The sequence below is a fragment of the Electrophorus electricus genome, chromosome 7 (assembly GCF_013358815.1).
Source record: "Electrophorus electricus isolate fEleEle1 chromosome 7, fEleEle1.pri, whole genome shotgun sequence".
Taxonomy (NCBI): domain Eukaryota; kingdom Metazoa; phylum Chordata; class Actinopteri; order Gymnotiformes; family Gymnotidae; genus Electrophorus; species Electrophorus electricus.
The window spans coordinates 5,221,472-5,243,766 of NC_049541.1; the positions used below are offsets into that span (position 1 = coordinate 5,221,472).

General features: G+C 44.3%; 2 protein-coding genes across 2 annotated transcripts; one reads left to right on the plus strand and one right to left on the minus strand.

Annotated features, from left to right (window-relative positions):
- Positions 1-214: 214 nt before the first annotated feature.
- lrrc24 (leucine rich repeat containing 24) lies at positions 215-12,436 on the minus strand. Its single transcript, XM_027021171.2, has 5 exons — positions 11,880-12,436; positions 4,809-4,981; positions 3,407-3,685; positions 2,693-2,861; positions 215-2,074 (listed from the first exon to the last, which is right to left on the minus strand). Exons 2-5 carry the CDS (start codon positions 4,971-4,973, stop codon positions 879-881), a joined length of 1,809 nt encoding a protein of 602 aa, XP_026876972.2. The 5' UTR covers positions 4,974-4,981; positions 11,880-12,436; the 3' UTR covers positions 215-878.
- A 6,828-nt stretch (positions 12,437-19,264) lies between these two features.
- Positions 19,265-22,278, plus strand: them6 (thioesterase superfamily member 6). Its single transcript, XM_035528061.1, has 3 exons — positions 19,265-19,523; positions 21,139-21,643; positions 21,876-22,278. Coding segments are annotated over exons 1-3 (612 nt in total). The 5' UTR covers positions 19,265-19,521; the 3' UTR covers positions 21,981-22,278.
- The last annotated feature ends 17 nt before the right edge of the window (positions 22,279-22,295 follow it).

Consider the following 22,295-nt stretch of genomic DNA (forward strand, 5'->3'; position numbering starts at 1 on the left):
TTTGTGTATAGACCTGATATGACAGGGGAGAGAAATAAGAAAATTATCCTCAGCTTCAGAAAAGTTTCATAATGTCAAACAAACTGCCATTTGATACAAACTACAGCTGATTTGTGGGGATGTTGGTAACTGATCTAAAAACGTAGTATTAAGCACTCTATTTTCACAGTGTTATTCAGACAGAGGTCAAGAGTATGTGAGAACACTGTTCTCACTCAAGACATTAACACACTTTATTATGTTGCTGTCAAAAACACTGACATTACACTTCACCGTCCCCCACTTTCTCATACGCATGCGAATGGGCACAGAACTCATCTCTATATACAAAAGGGAAAAATAGAGAATATAAAGATATTAATTGAGTAGGCGATGAGTGCAGACTTCAAAGCTATTCACACCGGCTGGCAGAAGCAGGAATACAGACACACATGATCCAGAGTTAGACATTCTCAAAAAATATCCTTCACAGTTCTGTGCGCATGATGGAAAAATACAACACCAAGCACTTCTCTTTTTGGTACGTTCCTCTGACATGTTCAGTTGAAGGTATTTAGGTGTCTGCTATTTTTTTCCGTGCTTGAATGCAAAAGAATTACGTCGGTCAGATATCTTGTAGCAAGATATCATCTTCACATCTTCTGGCAAGATAAGCTGTCAATGTCCTTCCAAAACAACATTCACCATTTGCTGTAATGATAACCAAAGCATTTTTGCTCTCAGAACAAAAAAAAATTTGGCAGAGAAACCTCAGATCCCATAGAGAGATGCCACTGTTGAGCAGTGCTAACTTGTGCCATGTGCAGCCAAATAGCTTTTTTTTTTTAACTCGCCTTCTGGTCTGCTTCCTTCTCTCGACCTCCCTGAGCTGTTCATCCTCAGCAGTGGATCTCGTAGGCGATCTGTGTGTCGAACAGCAGGCTCTGGTTGATGAACAATCCCTCCGGGTCAAGTGGTGGGCCCTCACCACCTTCTGCTGGAGCCCGCCTGGGCACCATGCCAGCCACTCTTCCCGGTGTCAGAGAGCCCTGGCCCTGCAGTCCGTCGCTGGGATGCGACACTCCCTGCTGGCCAGAGGTGGGAGGTGGCAGAGGCAGCACAGGCTTGGCCCGGTTCAACACGTACATCTCGTGGCCGCGTTCGTCGCGGTACTCCTCGAGCTGTGCGAAGGTGGTGGGCCCGTCGGAGTAGTCGTTGACGTAGAGGATGCTCTCCTCCTTGCCGGCATCGTAGCCGGTGCCCTCTTTCTGCCGCTGCCGGTGGCGGCTGTAGATCATGCAGAGCAGCAGCAGGGCAGTGAGCGCCAGGAGAGAGATGCCCACAGCGATGGCGGTCTGCGTGGCTGTGCCCAGGGCGTTGAAGTCCATGCTCTCCAGCTCATACAGGGGCTCCTGGCTGACGTCACCCAGGGGCGGCCGGTGGTGCGAGGAAGACGAAGAGGAGGACGAGGAGGAATGCAGGCGGGGCCAGACGGCCGACGTGGAGGACGGCGAGGACACGTTGACGGACAGGTGGAAGGTGACGCGGGCCACGCCGCCTGGATTCCATGCTTCACACTCGTAGCGCCCAGCGTGCGCTACCGTCACGTTGCTTAGGAACAGCATCCCACTGCCCGTGTCCGGGTCAAAGCTCTCCCGGTCCCCACCATCCTCTTTCACTGGACCGTGGCTCCCCACCATGGTGGTGCTCCCCCCAGGCCTGACAGTCACCGGCCTCCCCCCGGCCTTCCCATCACCGTCGGAGCCCGACTCCTGCACCAGGCCACGGGGCGAGAGCTGGGCCCGTCCATGGGCCACCTTTCTCCAAGTGACCTGAGGCTGGGGGTAACCGGAGGCCTGGCAGGACACACGCAGGCTCTCTCCCAGGCGCACGGTCAGGTGGCCTGGCTCCAGCTGCACCACTGGCGGGATGCACACCAGGCTGTTGGCTGGCACCTCCACCAGGCTCAGGTGCAAGAGGCGAGGCGGCTCGGCGCACAGTAGTCGCCGCTCGGCTGAGCTCAGCAGCCTCTGGCCCTCCTCATTGATCCAGGCGCGCAGCCAGTGGAGGGCGCAATCACAGCGCCATGGGTTGTCTGCCCAGCACAGAGAGCGGGTGGAGCAAGAGATGGAGAAAGGAACAGAAAGAGAGAAGGAGAGAAGAGATGGACACAGAGGGATTGTGGGATAGCGAAACACGAACAAGAAAAGAAAGAGACAAAAAGGAGGTGAGAAAGCGAGGGACAGAAAGAGAAAAGAAGAAAAAGGGTTATCTGCAAGCCTAAAAGACTTTAAGAGCTTGAGAAGCAGAATGGGGAGAGGCCGGCTGGAGAGGCCGGCTGCTCGAGATCCTTCCACGGCGAGTTGCTTTAACTTCAAAGGCATTGTCCTGCTTTCTCTCTTCATGCCCTTTTCTTCCGTTTGGGTTTGGTTCCTTTTGATGTTCTGCTAATCCCTGTTTGAGCTATCCAGCCCTCCTCACACAGCTACCGGAACTCTTCCCTCATTCCGTGCTCCTACTCCCTCTCCTCCCTTACATCCCGCATCACTCCGGTTTGCATCCGAAATCCTTCCTGCCTTCCTGTTTCATCTCCCGCATCACCCTGTCCTTTTTTCCATCTGTTGTATCCCTTGTGCATGTGTGTGTATGTGGATGTGCATGTCTGTGTTGCATGTGTGTGTATGTGCATGCACAGCGTATGTGTGCGGAGCACCTGTGACTCGGAGCACTTGGAGGCTGACCAGGGGTCGGAGTGTGGCAGGACTGAGGGTGCGCAGGTTGTTCCTGCTCAGGTCCAGCAGAGCCAGGGAGGACAGACCCACCAGAGCCTGCTCATCCAGCACCTCCATCGTGTTCTCCTGTAGGTGCAACTCCTGCAAACGCTGGGAGGAGGCATAAGAGAGAATGGCTCATCATCATCATCATCATCCTCATCATCATCAGCAGCAGCAGCATTTTTGCCAGAGGTAATATCATCCTCATCACCATAATAGCCACCTTCATCTTCTTCCATGTTATTAGAGGTGTTATTCGTCCATGCATAATGGTGCGGTCTGGCCCCCTCACCTTCATTATCAACTTGCTGAAGAAGCTTTTCCCTCACAGCAATCTTTCATCTAAGCTCCACAGTTTTCTCACCTTAATTACCTTTCTCTTGGTCAGCCATTGTCATCACTGTAACATTTACAAATGCATGCGAGCACACGGTTTCCTGCTGCTGCATTCAGGCTCGGTTCAGGTAACCGCGGCGTGACGAGGCAGTGATTACTGCTGTTAGTCAGGCAATCTTCTGCAGCCCTGAGCCTTCACATTTTCTCCACTGAATTTGAAAGTGAAGTTAATTCTGTACAGTACACACGATCCAGACGGATCTCGCCATGGCTGGAACTGAGACCACGCGCATGCAGACGTATGCACGCAAACACACCTGCAGGCCGCGGAAGGTGTAGTCCTCCAGCCGGGTGATGTGGTTCCCAGCCAGGTATAGGATTCGCAGGTGCTCCAGGCCGTGAAACACGTCGGCGGAGACTAGGTGAAGGCGGTTGCCGTTTAGGGCCAGCTCCAACAGCTGGCCCAGGCTCACGAAGGCACCAGGCTCCAGAGATGAGATGCTGTTGTTCTGCAGGTACAGGTACTGCAGGCGACCCAGGCCGGACAGATCCTCCACCCGGATCTGGCCGATGGTGTTATCCTGCAGGAAGATGGTCTGAGAAACAGCACAAAAGGGAACACTCACAATCGTGGAAGGAACTATGGACACTGCACATCAGCCACAACATTTTCTGTGGATCGTTAACTTTGCCATAATGAGGATATGTTTGCATTTGTTGCAACAATAACATTTGTTCTTCAGATCTTGTCAGTTTATTACTAAGTAGAGACCCGGTGGTAAAATGAACATATGCAGTAAGAGCTTTTATAAAATTCAACTCCAGCGGGTTGTTTACCAACCAGACTGAGACAGCCATCTCAGTTACGCCCGCTCTGAGATGGTAGAATTTGCTAGAGGGTAACTTAACATGAAAGCACTTCCCTCGACCGGGTGAGAACTGGATCAGTGGGGGGCTTGAGGCTTGCCGATGTGCTCTGTGTAGTCTCTTTCAGAAATGCCCTTCTCATAGTCCATGCAGTCGGTGTGGATACTTAGAAGCAAATGAATTTTCAGTGGTAGAATCTGCATTAGTGGGCTTTTATGTGACCAGTGTTGGGCGTGGGCAGGGATTCCGGCATGCCTTTGGTGATCTAGCACCACCATATCAGCTGTTTAATGCTGATGACACCATGCAATTGCTGATGCTCTCTCTGAAACCGCATGTGCAGCAATTAAATGCAGGAGGAGCCGCAGCAGCCCATTTGAATGGCTCTGGGTTGCGCGGGTTAATTGAGAAATCTATGCGAGGCAGCTCATGAATATGCAAGGGATGGCGCTGGAGACGTGAGCCAGGTTAACCTACTGAGACAGGAAACTAAGCAGGAAGTCTGAGACTGCAGGAGATGTAGAGCATCCTGGGGCTAGGAGGTGGGGCCATAGGCACGGCTCGGAGCTGATGTTTCTGTTTTCCATTAAAATGAGATCATCCCAGTGCTTTAATTAGGCTGTACATATTAAACTGAGTGACTACACTCATGCATCACAGAGATGACATCAGTCATTCTTTTTCTTATTACCAAATAACCATCTGCTGCATGATGCACATGGAGCATACTGATGCTTTTCCAGACTCGGGCTCTTTCTACTGCTTTGGTAGCAGCGCCTGCCAAATCAATCCCCTGCCCTTGGCCACTTGAGGCAGCTGCAAGACGGTGGGGCGTGATGGGTGGCAGCCCACCTGCGTACTGTGTGCGACGCCGCGGGGCATCTCTCTAAGGCCGACGGAGCCACACTCCACCGTCAGGCTGTAGCAGCGGCAAGAGGAGGGGCAGGCCGACGACGGGGTGGGCAGCCCGGCCAGCGCGGCCAGCAGCAGCGGCGCAAGACAGAGGGCTGGAGCCATCGCTGCCTCTGGGGACGAGAGAAGACATGGGTACAGTGAGAAAGAAAGCAATCCGGGGTTGGAGGGACGGAACTGGTATGAAAATGATTAGAAGAAAGGCAAGAAAGAAAAAGAAGCGAGGGGAGGAGAGAAAGAATGAGTGTGGGATTGGAATAAACAAGAAAAAAAAACATGAAAAGAAAAAGGGGTAGAGAGAGAGAAAGGCAGGGAGAGGTTGAGAAGAAGAGGGAGGCAGGGAGGGAGAAAAAAGAGAGAAAGAGTGATTGAGAGAATGAGACAGAGCTCAACCAGGAGGGAAATGAAAGGAGAGCGAATGAAAGGAAAAGGACATTGCGTGGAAAAGGAAAGAGTGAAAGGGTGTGTGTGCACACACCCATCCTAATAGAATATCTAATGCATGAGCAACACGCTTAAGTGAGTTGGAAAATGGAATATCATGGTGGAGAAAGTAGAAAGTACTAGGAGACTGGCAGGGAGGGAATGAGACGAAGACATCCACTCTTGCCCTACTCCGTCCTACACAGCAGTCTCTGGAGAGCTGTCCTCTTGGTTGCTGCAGGGCTACAGTTAATTAAAGCCATCAGAAGAGGGGCACATGTGTAGTCTTGAGGAGCTCCCCCCCCCCTCTCTCTCTCTCTCTCTCCCTCTCTCTCTCTCAGTCTGTTCCCCCCCTCTTTTGCTTTCTCTCTTTTCACACCCCCCCCCCCCCCCCCCCCCCCCCACTTCTCTTTCGCTCCCTCGGCTGAATAGATGCAGTGGCTCTTCTACCAGAGTCTAACACTGGTCCCCGCAGGGAGCTTTCTCACTGCAATCACCCGAAGATCGAAATCCACTGCTGGGAGGCTCTTCGCTGTCTGCCCCCCGCCCTTCCATTCTGATGTAGACGTGGGCTATGAAAACAGACCTGCGGGTTATAACATGCCGGCCCACTTTAAAGGCAAGACAGGACTTAAATCCAAGAACACTCAGTAGAAACAAGGATCAGGTTCTAAGGTAAGCCCGGATGGAGGGGAGAGGGTAACGGAATGTCGGACCTTGACAGGAATCCAAACGGATTGCGTTACGGACAAGTGAGAATGGGAGTTTTAAACTCGGGTTACGCCGAAACTTAAAATGTGTATTTTACAGAACATATTAAGGAGAGAACAAATTAATTGCAATAATGCAGGTCTTGTACTCAAAAGAGTCAGCGAATCAATTGTTACTCCAGAACCATCTGCATTTGGAGCAGAAAAAGTTTCAACTTCATTATACTACAGCCAGGTGGACCTTTACATAAATAAAGTAGCATGCTGTGGACTAGACGTGAATATTTCATACCCGCTGCCTAATTCAGGGGGTATTTGAAAGGACAGGCAACCAGATTAATGTAATGTGCCCTACATAAACCATTTTATCTGCTCTGAGCAGAAAAAAAACGGGGGCCGATAAACATCGGCGGCGAAATGGCAGTCTATTCCCCACAGCGGCTCTCCCGCTCAACGTCCCGCCTGCTCCTGCTTCTCTCCTGCCAGGGAGGGAAAGAAGAGAGTGCAAAAAGAAAAGGGAGAATTCCGAATGAGCTTTGCTTGCAGGGGTTTCATTCTCTACGTGAACAGCCTCCCAAACAGCGGAGGAGGATAAGAGGAATCCGGCGAGTCTCTGAATAAGGCAGAGTGCTGCTCTGGAACGCAGAGGGGATGCGCTCGAGGGAAAATGCACTCTAGGCCTATGCTGCAAGACAAGGTTCTTAAAAGATCATTTAAATATTTAGGCCACGTTACCAGGTTTTTACAGCAAAATTTATTGAATGTGTGTGTGTGTGTGTGTGTGTGTGTGTGTGTGCATGTGTGCGTGTGTGTGCGTGTGTGCGTGTGTGTGTGTGTGTGTGTGTGTGTGTGCGCGTGTGAGACAGAGAGAGTTTGCGGGAGCTAGAGAAATCGTGACTAAGAGAGGGAGAAAGTGACTAAGGTTAATGAAACAGATGGTAGACCCACTCATACATACTCAATTAATGATTTTCCCAAATTCAAAATACACTTTTAGTTTTCAGCTCCTGAGCTCATATTTCCCCCTCCACTACGCTACGGCAATAGCGGTAAACAACGAAGCTCTTCATCGCTATACAAGCAAAAGAATTTGTAGAACATCTCTTGAATGCCGGCTCAGAAGTTAGTGCGTGCGTTTTATTGACAGCGCTGACACCAGAATGCAGCATGTTTCTTAACCACCTGCATTTCTTGGGCATGTCTGTTTTGTAGAAGATTGTCTTAAGACGGCAGCTGGATGCTTTGTATACATTTAAAATGCAGACAGAAAAAAAAAAAAACGCAGATAGAAGGAACCTGTTGCAGAACAATTCAACAATGTTATATTGTTCTTCAGAGGAAAACTGACAATTTTTTTTTCTTTTACCAGTGTCACTGGTGGCATTGGTTACCATTCTGTGTTTAGCAATGTCCTCAGTCTAGAATTTCATCATGTAGTCATTTGGCTTATAACAGGAGGCACAGGCTGTGATTTGGCATTGACCTCTAGGTCAGCCAGGTGTGATCATACAGTGGCATAATCAGTCCAAACCTGCATTAGGTGTGTATTACGAGCCAGGGTTGAGTGCCATGGCCCAAACACAAACACACACACACACACACACAGACAGACCAAAAATATGTCCTGTCTAGGAGTCTCTGACAACTGTGTCAGAAATTTATGAATTATTCAATAATCAGTCTCAGGGTAGGTACATACTTAGCATTATTGACAGTATATAAATTGAGGTGTCAAATTATAAAAAATATTTTTTGCAATATAATAATAAAAATATTGTTGCCTTTTTTGTCGTATTGTTGTCCTGATTTTAACTAAACGTGAATTTTATAAACTTCATGGAACTGCTAAAATAAATGGCCTCAAATAAACAACCCACTAATGTGCTGTCTGTCTGTTCTTTTCATAAGAAAATACATTTATGCTGTAAATGTCCTTTTTCATGATACATTAATAGACAGACATCCAGAGTCAGTTTGTTTTATATAACTAGTCTCCCTGTTTGCTTACTTTAACTGCGAGCAAGCAAAATCCATTAGTAATGCTGTCTCCGACAAAAACGTAATCCATCAACCAGATGTTTTCATTTGATCAGGACTGAATGGGATGACTAGATGTCAACTTTTGATCGTCTGTCTGGACTTAATATTCATTTTGCATGCCTGTTTTGTCTGTGGCTATGGCAGGTTCCTCCATTTACAGCTGTATATGGTGTGTTACAGCCAGGCTCAGACTAAATCTGAAGCCTGAGGGTAAAATCGCATCCTAAAATCACAGTTTTGTGCTGTGAATGCTCACCTCAGTGAACCCAAGTAAAAACAACTACTCAATCACTGGAGGTATATTTAATGACCCAGAGTTTAATCTCCTACTAGCCACTTGCGACACGTCATGATGATATATGGATGGAGCTCCGCATACATGGGCCTGTCACTGTGTTTAAACTCATATTCATATGATATGTATCTTCAACCTTGTGTGAGCACTTCGTGATAATGGACAGGGGTGGTTGAAAAGACAAATAGCCCCTGGTAAAAGCTCTAACTGATTATTCCATCATTCTCCACCATCAATAGGACGCGCCCCCCACGCATATTTTCATGGGCCTTTCAACAAGATCCGCTTGCTTGTACAGTCACTCGCAAAACGTAAATAATAAGCAAAGAGCGACTGAGTCATGCTCAGAATATAACAGGACACTTGAAGACCCGTTGAATGTTGAATGTACAATCGCAGGTAAAGGAGGAGCAAAACCCATTCAGAGAGAGAGAGAGAGAGAGAGCATATGCCCTCTGGCTGTTCCTGTCCATGCATACCATGTTGTCATGGAAACAATACAGCAGGGTCTAGAGTCTGGAGGCAAAGCTTTAGGGTAATGATTAGGCCTGGGAACAAGGTTCAGTCCAGAAGAGACCAGATCTGAATAAGTATCAAGGATGTGCACAGAGGAAATAAGATTTCCGTTCTAACAATCAACTTTTCCCTCACTTTCTTCTCTGTCCTCCTACAACTATGATTCTCCTTTAAGTGCTGCCTTTCTCTGGCTCATGAGCCAAGTAGACCGTTACGCCTGGTCTAGTCTTAAGTAGAGAGGTCTTCACATCCATATGCAATGGAAACCAATGGCAGTGCTTATTGTATAGCACACTGAGTGTGTGCGCGCGTGTGTGTATATGTGTGTGTGTGTGTGTGTATGTGTGCTCGTGTTCAGCTGGCATCTGTATGTATGCATGTTCCTGTGTGTGTGCATATATCATTGAGAGAGAGTGATGAAAAAGCAACATTCATTCTTCCTTCCTCCTGCACTGCCGCCGTTCCATCTTGTTCCACCTTTTAATGGGCTGCACCCCGCTAAGTGTTTTGTGTACTCCAGACTGAGAGCATTGCCCTCTTCCTGCAATCATCCAACACTGGCTGAGCAATCAGAGACAGCTGACCAACACATGCACGCGCGCACATCACACACCCTTGCGACAATGTCGACAGCAGCTCCTCGTGTATGCTTACAATGAACCATCCAGCCATATAGGTCGCCGTGGGCCAAGAGCAGCCATTGGCCCTGGGCAATGCTGACTCTCATCCAGCCTGGCCCAAGTGTGCACCCTGCCACACACACTCTGTTGCTCAGCAATCAAAGCACTCAAGAGGTTGCAGTGTCATTTCAACAGTACATCAACAGTAAAGTTTGAACCCATAACCAATCAATACACCCTATCCCCACACCCCCCCAAGCTATTGCAAAGTGCCTGGTGCATTCAGATAGATAAAGCACTGAGTAGAAATAGGGAAGGCAAAGGTCTGTGTTTGTGTGTGTATGTGTGTGTGTGTGTGTGTGTGTGTGTGTGTATCATGGTCAGTTGGAGCACTGCACCTCGCCATGCCAAAACTGAACACAAGGACAAAATGCTGACCAATGATTTCCCCTGAAAAGCTAACAAAGGCATCCTCTAACCAGGTGTACTCTTTTCTAGCATATTTGTACAGACTAAATGTTTTGACATACTTGTTTTAATTAAAAGCCCTAAAATGTAATTACATTTTATAATAATTCATAATTACATTTTAAAATGACTTGTGAGGTGTATTTTTTATCCTGATGAAAATGCATTAATTTTTAATGAAACCTCTATTCTTAGTTTAGAGTTTAGGTTTAGGGTTATTTTAGCAATGTAAGACTGTGTGCATTGGGGGAGTTGTCTTTGTCTGTGTGAGATTTTGTGTTTTGATACCTGTATTTACTGTAGAAATATATATATATATATAGATAGATAGAGAGAGAGAGAGAGAGAGAGAGAGAGAGTGTGTGTGTTAGAGCTAGAGTCAAACCAAAACCAAAGAGCTAGCTGAGATGAGTTTTGGGCTATTACATCATCACCAGTAGACCAATAGGATGTGGACCTCCACGTGGCCAGTGTGCTTGCTGAAAAGCTCGATCACCCTCTGTTTTATTCACAGCACATCCAAACTGCCTGTGACACCACAGCACTGTGATCCCAGTGAAACCACCAGTCACTAACACTGCACTGAACAAGTGAGGCACAGAACATCTCTCCACAGCAACCTGTGGATCCCCTCCCACGGTAGCTGATTCTGTTCACATGGATAATCCATTCTGTCTGCTACATAATGCTAGGGTTTTTGCACATATCTTAAATCTGCAACCAACAGGCCATCCAAACCAGCCTTCAATACCAGCCAAGGGCTCTATGAAAAACAAGTTTGATTGGTGTATCTGTTATCTGTCTCATGTTTAGCAACCACTTTTGAAATAAAACATGACCGATCTGATTCAAAGATGCATATCACATCATTTCAGCTCTTGAGGTCACCCATATGTCATAATTCTAAACCACAAGGAGGCTTTTAGCCACATTAATCTCACTTGTGTCCATCATAGGCAGTCTAGTGCCATTATATTGACCCTGTCAATTAAGCTCTATGATTGTTTAGCATCACAGACTCATGCTGCGCTGTCTGTATTTTTATGGTGACATTTATGAGGCTGTTTTGGATTGCTCTCACCCGTTGTTCCCTGCTTAACTTGTACTTGCACTCATCAGTGGGAGTTCTACCCTCCCCTACTCCTCCAGTCTGAAGAGACGGATTGAGGCGCCCGGGTGCCAAATCCTAGCTGAGAAAATCGGTCTCTTGTTGAAAGACTACCGCTGAGAGACGTGCCTACTCACTCTGTCTCCACTCATTCATCTGGAAGATAGGCTGCTATGTACAGAACAAATGGACATTGTGATCCCTTTGCCCCCTGCTTCTGTTGCCCCATGACCCCCATATCTCTCTCTCTCTCTCTCTCTCTCTCTCTCTCATATAACCCCATCCTACTTTCTTTCTATTCCCTTCTTTTTCTTCTTCCCTCTTTTCCCCTTCACTCTCCTGTTTCGGCCATCATTTTCTTTTCTCCATCACTATCTTTCCTTCTTTGTCATTCTCTCTCTCTCTATCTTTGTATCTATCTCTGTCAGTGATCCATGTGGACCATAAATCTCAGTACTGGCATTGTTCCATATTGCTGTGCTCTGCACAGAGCTGGATGGTCAGTTTGAAAGGTCTACTGTTTTTTAGCGCTTTACTTGCCCCATGCCTGCACATGTCCTTTGATGATGTACAGGAGGTGTATGATGGTTACATGCTAGAAAAACAGCATTAAGGGACATCCAAATACCAAACATCCACGTATGAATGAATCATACTGTGAATATACTTTATGGTACATTCGCGCTTCATAAACTAAAATCATTTAAAGCTAGAGAACTTCACACTTATTGCGTTGCCTTACAAATATACTAAAATTAATGCAATATGATGTTTAAAAAGTCTCCCCTGTGGAGTCAGGGCATAGCATGAGTAGCAAAAAAAACTACTTACCTGTCAACCGAGTCCAGCCAAGTAGTGTTTCTTTCGACAATGTTTCTGAGCTGCGCGCTTGCTTTATCTGGTCTTGGTGGCTGAACAGCGAATTTAATTAGCTCTTTGGCACAAACTAGACCTTCTGGCATTAAATATCAGTCCCCCGTCGAGACACCAAACAAAGCGTCGATTCATGCGTGTCGTGGTCCCTAAAGACCACGGTTCTGCCCCCCCATTCTTAAAAGCTGCGACGCCAAATATCCCTCGCGGCAATCAATGTCCACGTTCGTTTCATACACATCAAATGGATGTCAGTTGTTGTCGGACTCAGCCGAGGTATATGGAAGTACCTCTAGCCTTTCTGCTTTCGAGGCATCTGACGTCCCTGTAAAAGAGGATTACGGGTTTTACATCCAGTTTCCCTTATTTGCGCTTGCTTTTCCGTTTCTCTTTCGCCGACCAACCCCTCCTCTCGCCCGAGCCATTGTTCACACTGATTGGTAACGTAAGCTTCGCCTCAACGCGCAAGCCCCAGTCGCAAAGCCTCGGAGCACGCTGGCGTCCGTCCAGCGCATGTTGTTTCTATCAATTCAATTTAGTTTTTGTCGCTTCCGCAAATCTGCTGCTATTTCTCGAACCGGTAGCAGTCATTTGTTGCTCGTTTTAAACACTAGCCTCCGCATGTATGTATCGTTGGAACGGCGGTGATCCCGACAATGTTTTTTTTTTTTTTCGTGAATAATGATCATAAATACTCACTGAGAGTGATAAAAGTGAGAAGTCAGTACTTGGCGCACGCACTTTCAGGACCACGGACAGTGACACGACCCTGCGTGACGGCGTTTGAGGCATTTCCGTTAAAAAATACATTTCGGCTGGGAAAACAAATTTCGGCCGGGAAAACTAATTTCCTAGGAAAGGTGAGAATTGTTAAATTAGTGGTCAACACTATGCAGTTTCAAACTATATGTACCCAACCATTTTAATTGCAGGCGAAATTTGAAACTGCAGAGCAATACCATACGACTGATAACAAAGCATTCCCTTATAGACTGACGTTATATATTTCAGATGGAAACATTTTGCAATAACAAATTGTCCACCCATAATGCAATGGCCACAGCAGTGTGGAATCTTACTTTTTTTTCTTTTTTTTTTGTGTCTTTGTTCAATTATTTGTTTTTGGGTCAATAATAAGCAGTTAATTTCAGCATGGCAGCACTGCATGCAGGGCAAAAAAATAGTATGACTACTTGTTCTTCCAGTTGATGATAAGGCTGGCCCAGTTACAATGCACAATGAGTTCTATTGACTGTCATGTCAGATAGTACCATTGTGTTGTCATGGATACATGTTTAGCTTTATCTAAACTACTGTGTGACATCCTACTTGAATAAAGGCCTGGTTTTAAAATCAGATTACCTATTTGACAAGCCTGTATCCACTTCCCTCTTTGTGTGCACATGTGTATGCATGTGCATGTTGCATATGTAATTATTATGTTGAGTGTAAATGTTTCTACACATTCTCATGCTCAGAGCATAATAATTCATTTCACTGCTGCTTTTTGGCAAGTTCCTTTTCACCCAAGAGGTCGGGGGAATGCTCTTCAGCCATAAAGACCATACCTCTGCTTATACTGGAAATGTCTGCACTGCTAATTTAGGTTGATGCTTAAAAAGGCACACTGTAAATGATGCCTACCCAGGTGACCCCCCCCCCCCCCCCCCCAATCAGCAAAGGGCAAGAGAGCAAATGAACTTCAGGCCTCTGTCAACTCCCATTCTGCTATCAGGAAATAACACAGGAGCTGTGCAGAGCTCTTAATCAATGGTGGTAGGTGAAGGGCTAAGAACAGAGAAGGTAATACACAGTAAAAACACCCACAGAGATGAATTAACACCTTTTGTGTTGAGATGAGTTTATATAAGTTGGACACAAATGAACATTGCAACGTTCATCCAGTCCTAAAGGCATGTTTGCAAGTATCCATGTTGAGAAAAGAATCTCTTTTTTTTTTTCCATCCTCAACATTTGTGTATAAGAGGATAGCAGGATGTGGATGTAGTAAGCTTGTTTTGGGGCTCTGGTCTCTCTCAGCTCTGAAGGATATGGGCTTCCTTTGCTGGCTATGGTATTGTTTATATCTGGGTCACATTAAGCTCTGAAAGAGAGCAGGGGGTAGTGACTGAAGCCTGCCACAGCAAGACAAGCTGACCCACATGCGAAGCCCTTGAATGTGGTTTCTAGATAGGCATTTAGGTGCTGTGTGTGTGTGTGTTTTATAAGCTTATTCTTTTATAAATCTACATGTGTACACTACATGTACATTTTGTGTGTGGTGTGTGCATGCATTTATGATGAAGTCTCAGGGCTGTATTGATCCATGTCGACCCAGATCACTGTAATTAACATCAGAGGGGGTGGGGGGCCGTGGGCTCTGGGATTCAGTTGATCTCTCAGTATGACATGCAGTGCACAAAACATATGGGCATACACACACGCATTAACAAACTCCCTTCTGTTCCTCTTTTGCCTACACCACAGAGCTATCAATGTCTGAGGAGCCCGGAGAGAGAATATGTCTGTGTAGGCACTTGGACAATAAAATGTGTGTGTGTGTGTGAGAGTGTGTGTGTGTGTGTGTGTGTGAGAGAGAGAGAGAGGGAGAATGTTTTCATTGGGTTTTAGTGGTTTAATGCACATGTCCCTGTTTTATTTAGGCAGAATGGTTTCAGTCATTGTGATCATGAAGATATAATGATTGTAGTCTAGACTGGGAAAGGTTGGGTGTGACAAAAGGAAAACTGAAAGGTTACTGCAGTGGAAATATATGCTGTGTTTGGAGGACGCCATAAGCAATAGCTTGTATCAAGGATGCCTCACTTTTCCTTTTAGTGGTTTGGCGGTTTAGGCTGAAAAGGGAATTAGAGTGCACACATAGACACAAGCAGATAAAAGGATGTATGTCTATCAGTGCCAGATGCTCAATAACTTCAAGCTGACAGCAATTCCAATAGCTGCCATCATGAGAAAGTCAAGAGTATACTGCAGTTTTTATTGGTGTGTGCATGACTGCTTGTTCTTATACTTAAATATGGAGTCAATTTATCATCAGTTGAATGGGATACAGTTGTGCCAAATAAGTATTTTATCTCAGAAAAATGTGGAATTTGTGATATTGTATAAATTTAATATAAATATATTCCCATTTATATTTTATGTTTATGTCACCAGCGCATGAAAATAAGGCAGCATGCAGAAATATAAAGTAACACCCCCCCCCCACCCACCCCCCAAAAAATAAAAATAAAATAAAATAAATGTAATTCAAACAAAAAGGTTTTGGACTGAATGTGAATCTGGACATTAACCAAGCTTACTACTTAGGCAACACCAATACAACAACAAAAAATACAACTATTGGAAATGTGATGAAATGGGCTTAAAAACTGCATTTGTGGTTTTGTCCCACAGAAGAATAAAAGCCAAAATTGATTGAAAAATCACAGACAGAGAATTTTAGATGTAGTGCATCAAGGGGTCTTCATAACTGTGGCCAGAAAACAGCCACTACTCTGGTCTGTCCCAGTTTATTCCATGAGCCTCCCATAGCTAGAGCATTTCAGTGTTTACCTTGCTCTAACACACCTGACCAAGTTCCTGAGCTTGGTATAAGGTGCATTAAGTTAGGTAAAGCTACAAATGTATTCATCTGGACAAGGTTCACCATTACTGTAACTTTTCTTATTGTCTGGGTAAGGTCAAAATAGAGACTTTTGTGCAAAGATGAGTGTGTGGTATAAAAAAGTCATTTAGAAACAAACATTTCAGCCCATGAAGTATGGTAATAGATTTGCGATTTACTCTACTGTTTGGCTGGCTGAGACTGTAGGAACCTTGTTAGCACCATACTACGTAGTAAACACTAGGAACAAAAAGCTGAAATTATCTGCTGTATCTTCCAGGAGGAACACAAACAAAGCATTCTAGAGCCACACAAAATAGCTCAGAGAACACAGGATCAAGCCTTCACAATAGCCATCCCAGCCCACTGATTCAAACCTTATATAAAAACTATGGGCTGAAACCACTTTGGTTTCAACCCACTTGGGGCACTTAAATATTTTCACACTTTGCTGTTCTTATACTTTATCAAATGTCAGAAACTACTGAGCAGAGAAAAAAAAAATCCTCCTCCACCAACCCAGCCTCATGACCCTTTGAATATCTTTATAGTTTTCAATCTGCGATTTCTCAATTGCTTCATTACTATTTCAGAGGCTCATTGCTACACAATCGATATGCTTCCATTATCTTGATAAACGGCTGCTTTTCATACACTCTCCTACCTGAGTTAAGAGGAAGAAATCAGAGCTAGCAGTGATGAACTGTAAAACTCACACATACCACATACTTTATATGGACAAAGTATGTGGACACCTGACCATCGCACCAAGTTTGGTGGACATCCCATTCCAAAACCAATGTCTTGGCCACCTTTTTGCAGCTAAAACAGTGGAAACAGAAGTCTGTCTGTAGGAATTTGTGTCCATTCAAGACGCTGATGTTGGATGAGAGGCCTGGGTTCCTCCACACCAAACTCTTCAATCCACATCTTTATGGACCTAACTTTGTGCACAAAGGCACAGTCATGCTGGAACAGGAAAGAGGTTTGCCCAAACTGTTACCACAAAGTTGGAGTCATATTTGTCTAAAATGCCTTTGGATGCTGTACCATTAACATTACCTTTTACTGGAACTAAGGGACCTAGTCCAAACCCTGACCAGACCATTAATCCTCCTGACCAGACCATTAATCCTCCTCCAGCAAACCTACTGTTGGCACTATGCATTTTGATAGGTAGCGTTCTCCTTACATCCACCAAACCCAGACTCGTTCATCAGACTGCCAGTGACACTTGGTTCAATCACTTTAAAGAACATGTTTCCACGGCTCCAGAGACTAGTGGCGGCCTGCTTTACACCACTTCAACCACTGCTCGACATTGTGCATAGTAATCTTAGGCTTGTGTGCAGCTGCTCCCCCATGGAAACTCTGTAGTGAGCAATGCATAAGAAGATTGGCAACTTTTACAAGTTAAACATTGCACGTGCTTCAGCCCTCCTCTGTGAGTTTGTGTGGTCTTTTTCTGTTGTTGCTGTTACATTGTGTGCACAATTATTAGGCAAATGGCATTTCTCACCTTAATGTTATTGGTGAACAAATACAGCAGTCTTAGTGGTTCCAAAATGTTTTTCACATCAAAATATGATGTTCCAAAATGAGGTTTGGGAAATTATTGCACAGTTATTAGGCAATTAGATTTAAAATATTTTTTCCACTTGTTTATTATGCAGTCTTAATTATAATATTTGGTCAATAATACTTCAACCAAAAACAATCTTCACTCATTACAACTATTCCACTCTAAGCCACTCTTCTTTTCATGAACTGCCATGAGCCTTCCAGCCATTTAATCTGTCAGGTTCTTGATCTGTTCACGGTGGATTTTAGCTGAGGCAGCAACCACTGCCTCCAAAATGATGTTCAAAAAGGTGAATTGTCTTCCCTTGCTGTAAATCTCATACTTGATAAGGGCTCAGCCGTTCTTACTAGGATTTAAGACAGGTGAGTCATTTGTGATGCCTTTGTTGGCTTGCAGAGCAGTGGTGAACTCTAAAGTATGGGATGAAGCATTGTCCTGCATAAAGAGAGTGGCCTTTTTGAATGTTACTGACTTCTTGCTGTACCACTGTTTGTCTTCCAGAAACAGGCAGGTTTGGCAGGCCATTTTCAGTCCATCTTCAACCCAATAAGGTCCAATTTACTAATCATTAATGATACTACTACCGCTGCCCACACCTGCTGGTGCGTGGCTCAACCTTGTACTCTATGCCTGCGAGCCACCCACAGGCCACTCACAGGAACACCTAGAGTCACTCTCATTTTGCTTATCCATAATTCCTTTGGGAAATTGGTCTTCAGCCATTTCTTAGCCAAGCTCTGAAACTTCAGCTTATTCACTAGTGGTTGTGTTTCAGCCTTCCTTACCTTAGCCATGTGTGTGAGCACTTGACACCTTGTGCTTCTGGACATGCATGCAAGGTTGATTTTCTGAAATACAGTTGCATTGGAGGCTAATGGATCCTGGGTAACATCACATTTCCTTGTTCTTAGGTCTTATGCAGCCTATGTGCACTGTTTCACAACCACTTATTTTTTGTGACCCTGTTGAGTATTCATAACAAAGCATTTGACTGTCCGGTCAATCAATAGTTTTGCAATCTGCATTGTATTGAGTCCCTTTAACTACAGTTTTTGACTTTTCAGTTTCAGTTAAAGTTCTTTTTGAAATTTTTCCTGAGGTAGAGAAGCTGTCTAAAAGTTATGTACACTTTATATAGGGTATTAATCATTTTTAGCCATTAAACAATAAAATGGTACCTGAAAAATAGTTCTAATTATATGCAGATAAGATTCAGGTTCGTATGATTAACAGTTGGATAATATACATAGAAATAATGATCAGGTCATAATACTGACTTTCCTAACAATGGTGCATAGAGTGTAGACAACATTTCACAAAAATAGCACCTACAGTTGACTGGGACAGATCGAGCAAGGCATAAATTTAATGAACTGACTTGTTGTGAAGGGGGCATCCAATGACAGTGGCACAATTATACTCAATGAGCTTGTTAGTATAATCATTCTCTTGCCATTGTTTCTCTATGGAGATTGCTTGGCTATATGCTTAATTTTATTAAGCTGTTAGCAATGGGTGTAACTGAAACTCAGTACCTAGGGGAGGTGTCCATATACTTCTGGCCACATAGTGTATGAGAGATGGCTATGGTTTGTGCCCATTCCTGAAATACCCCTACCCACAGCTGTGATTAATTAGTTAGTAGTGCATTTGAGAGACACATGAACTAACATCTGATTCTCACTCACTGTAATCGTTTTTCACATGTGCACGTAGCACCATGCCAGTGCCTTTATGAGAGCCCAAGCCGTGCAATCCCTCACTATAATGAGAGAATCGAATTCAGTCGCCTCTATAATACATCATTCACAATGACATTCACTGCATCTTGGAGGACAAGGCTTGGCTTCTGAAAACATTTTGCCAGCACTTAAAGGCACCATTCTGACAGACTCAAGGTCATAATGTTTCATGAGAAATGACAATTTATAGGGATTCTGTACTGATGCTTATTGTGTGTATTCGTGGAATATAGCTTAGAGTATATATCTGCCCTTCCTCCTAGGGTTTAAAGAAATACACTGGAAAATACCGTATTCACAGTTAGAATATAGAAAATATTAATACAGAATATACCTTGCACATAAGGAAGTATTACAGGAACACGTGTTTCGTAGCTCTGAGCATATAGGAAGGGCTTTCTGCTTTATAGCTTATACATATCTTAGTTGCTATTTATCAGTTTGCGAATAGCATAGGAAATTCACATGCAAGTGTTTTGGAAGCAGCGCTCGATTGTGCGATCATCGAAACCAATGACCAGGCGTTGCGACCTTTTCGTTTGAAGCCACGTCATGGGAGTGAGGGAGCGACATAAGTTCAGTGCAGCCGAGTGCTGTGGTGGTTAGCTTAACCTAAGAGATCGAGAGGTTCGACTGCAGACTTCAGCAATGTAAGTTGTTTTTAAAGAAGGACAACTGTTGGGACTTTAACTTTTTTGTTGTTGTTTTTACATGTCCTAACCAAATAGGTAGGTTACCTAGGTACAAAAGTCGCTAAGGAAGTTAGAACTTATTTTACCATACATACACTCATGGCTGCCGAATTTAGCTCATGCGTGTATTGCTGAGATTAGGCTACTTGCTACAGACTGTGTTGCAGGTTTAAGATTTTACGGCCATAGTGAGCACACACCGAGTGACTTACATTTGCTTACGTTTTCGTGAAAACTTCACATCTTTGTTTTACGTTCTTCTTTTCTGAGGTCCCTGCTAAACAAGTAAAACATGTTTTATGTTTGTGTGACAGCAGTGACCCATGTGAAAGGCCATTAAAATAATAAATTACAAGTATGGTGAAAATAATGGAATATTTTAGGATTAATAGCATTACTTTTTTTTCTTTTTTTTTCCAGTTGTGGAGAGGTTGGAAGTACATACCACAGTTCAATTCTGTAACGTTCGTTTGCAAAGAAATCCTTTAAATCTGTAAAACTGATACTCCGTGAAACTTCCTCCTGCTTAAGGGTAGGCTACCTCTATTCCAGAAATTAGTTCCTGCAGAATATCCTTATAAAGGGACCCGTCTACTGAAAACCATTAAAATAAATGCTAAAAGCAGCTTTTCACTCTGTAGCAGCTGGCTTATGGTTTTCTTCTGCAATGCTAACAGTTTCCTACTAATCTCTGCCATTTGAAATAAGACGTAATTAGGACCGTTTTCAGTTTATGCATTAAAACGGCTCTGAACAGATTAGTTACATTTATTTAGACACAGGGAAAGATTGTAGCCCAATTTTTTATTTTATTTTATTTTTTTTACATTTCGACACCGATTAAGGTCTGTTGTCCAAGAGTACCAACCCACAAATGGAAGCCCAGCTCACTAATGGTTTGTCCATGTCCATATATTCATTAGAAATGCCATACGTACTGCAAACACGTTTGCCCCAGCTGTGCTGGGGTATTATGATCCTTCCTCTCCCTCTCCATAACAGCAGTGGAAAATGTTCAGTGTTCCTGTCATTAGGTTGGCTGAAAAGGTGCATGAAGCCCTTTTCAAATGGCAGTATTAAAAAAGGAATCATTTTGAGCAACTTCACTCCCTCATTTTTCACAGTGTTAAAATGGATTCCCATAACAGTTGAACTAGTCCTTTCTGAGTTTCTCTACTAGCCTACCTCTGTCTGCGAACTGGTTTTTTTTTTTAAGAATACTGATTATAAATATTAGCATGAGTGTTACCTGTTTACTATATGTCACACCATACAAATGAGGTGTTGTTATAATCTTCAACATTGGAATTTGTCATACTACAGATTCTGTAAATGAAATGTGATCCCCCTGTTTGGATTTAGTCTTCAACCTTGCTGAATTGTGTTTATTATTGCCTACTGGCTGTTCAGTAGTAGACGAATCATTTAATTAGAAAGTACTTAGGTACTTCTGTAGGTCGCATCTGCTTTCAGTGAAATTGTATCAGTTATTTGGTCTAACATTCTGGCACATTGGTTAAGCTTTAAGACTTCTGGCATCTTCAGTATTTTATCATGTCTGTTTGTGTTGTAGGGAGGACCCGGTGCTGTGGGGCTTTGCCATTTTTCTGGCACTTTTTTGCAGCATAGACGTGTGGTACTACCTGCGCACCATGGCCATCATCCTCCAAGCCTGGTTCCTCCCCCCTGTGTTTGATGTGATGGGTCAGCAGGCAATAGGTGGCAGGGTGCTCCTCCAGGACATCGACTTGTGTCACATGAACAACGCCCGCTACCTGCGTGAGTGCGACTTTGCCCGCCTATCCCTGTATGCCCGCAATGGGGTGCTGAAGACCATTAGGGCCCTTGGGGCCAACATCATCGTTGGGGCCACCACAGTCCGATACAGGCGGGCCTTGTGCGTGGGCGAGGCATTCGAGTTGCGCAGCCGGATTGTCACGTGGGATGAGAAGTCATTCTACCTCGAGCAGCGCTTCGTGTCCTGCAAGGACGGCATGGTGGCTGCAGTTGTATACTGCAAACAGAATGTTCTGCGCTGCAGCCCAGACAAAATCTTGCAGCACCTTTGCAAGAGAAAGGTGTGTACGTGTGTGAGAGAGAGAAAACAAATTGAACAATGGCAATGGATTATATTTATAAACTACTACATTTGTCCATTTTGAGTGTATTGTATCTAATTTTGTACTATATTAACTATCTATATGAGTGTACTATATTATCTATTATTTTAAATTCCTTTTCTAAGGCATCTGCAAGGCAGTAATGAGCACTGTCTTACATACATGCTGACACACTTTTCACGTTTTTCAGGTTGAAGTTCCTGAGTTTCCTGAAGACCTGAAACACTGGATTAGTTTTATAGCTGCAAGCAGTCAGGCTCTTAAAGCTGAGAGTGGACGGGAGAAGAGCGAGTGAGGATTAACCTACACCCACTGTGTGGGCCATTAATGTAGCTACATGTTTACCTGCTGAACACTATTGGACACACCCAAACTGCACTGCCACACCTGAAGCTGTCTGGGATATACATTGGGATTGAGATATTTGAATGTGATTTAAATATGTGTAATATGTGTGTGTAGTTATTTCAAATAGCTACAAGAGTAACAAGGAGATTCTGTGTTGTAGTGATGTTCCACGTAAACTTTGCAACATTGCATGTCCTGCACTCTTGCGTACATGATTATTTTTAATAACCATTTTATATGCTCAAGATATTGTCAGATTTTT

Bases quoted from the DNA above. Each gene is read 5' to 3' on its own strand.
- them6 (XM_035528061.1), top strand. The intron at 21,644-21,875 runs GTGTGTACGTGT...CACGTTTTTCAG, and splicing joins AGCACCTTTGCAAGAGAAAG to GTTGAAGTTCCTGAGTTTCC.
- lrrc24 (XM_027021171.2), bottom strand. From the start codon at position 4,973: ATGGCTCCAGCCCTCTGTCTTGCGCCGCTGCTGCTGGCCGCGCTGGCC. The intron at 2,862-3,406 runs GTGTGTTTGCGT...GCCTCCTCCCAG, and splicing joins ACACCTTCCGCGGCCTGCAG to CGTTTGCAGGAGTTGCACCT. The intron at 2,075-2,692 runs GTGCTCCGCACA...TGTGCTGGGCAG, and splicing joins CCAAGTGCTCCGAGTCACAG to ACAACCCATGGCGCTGTGAT.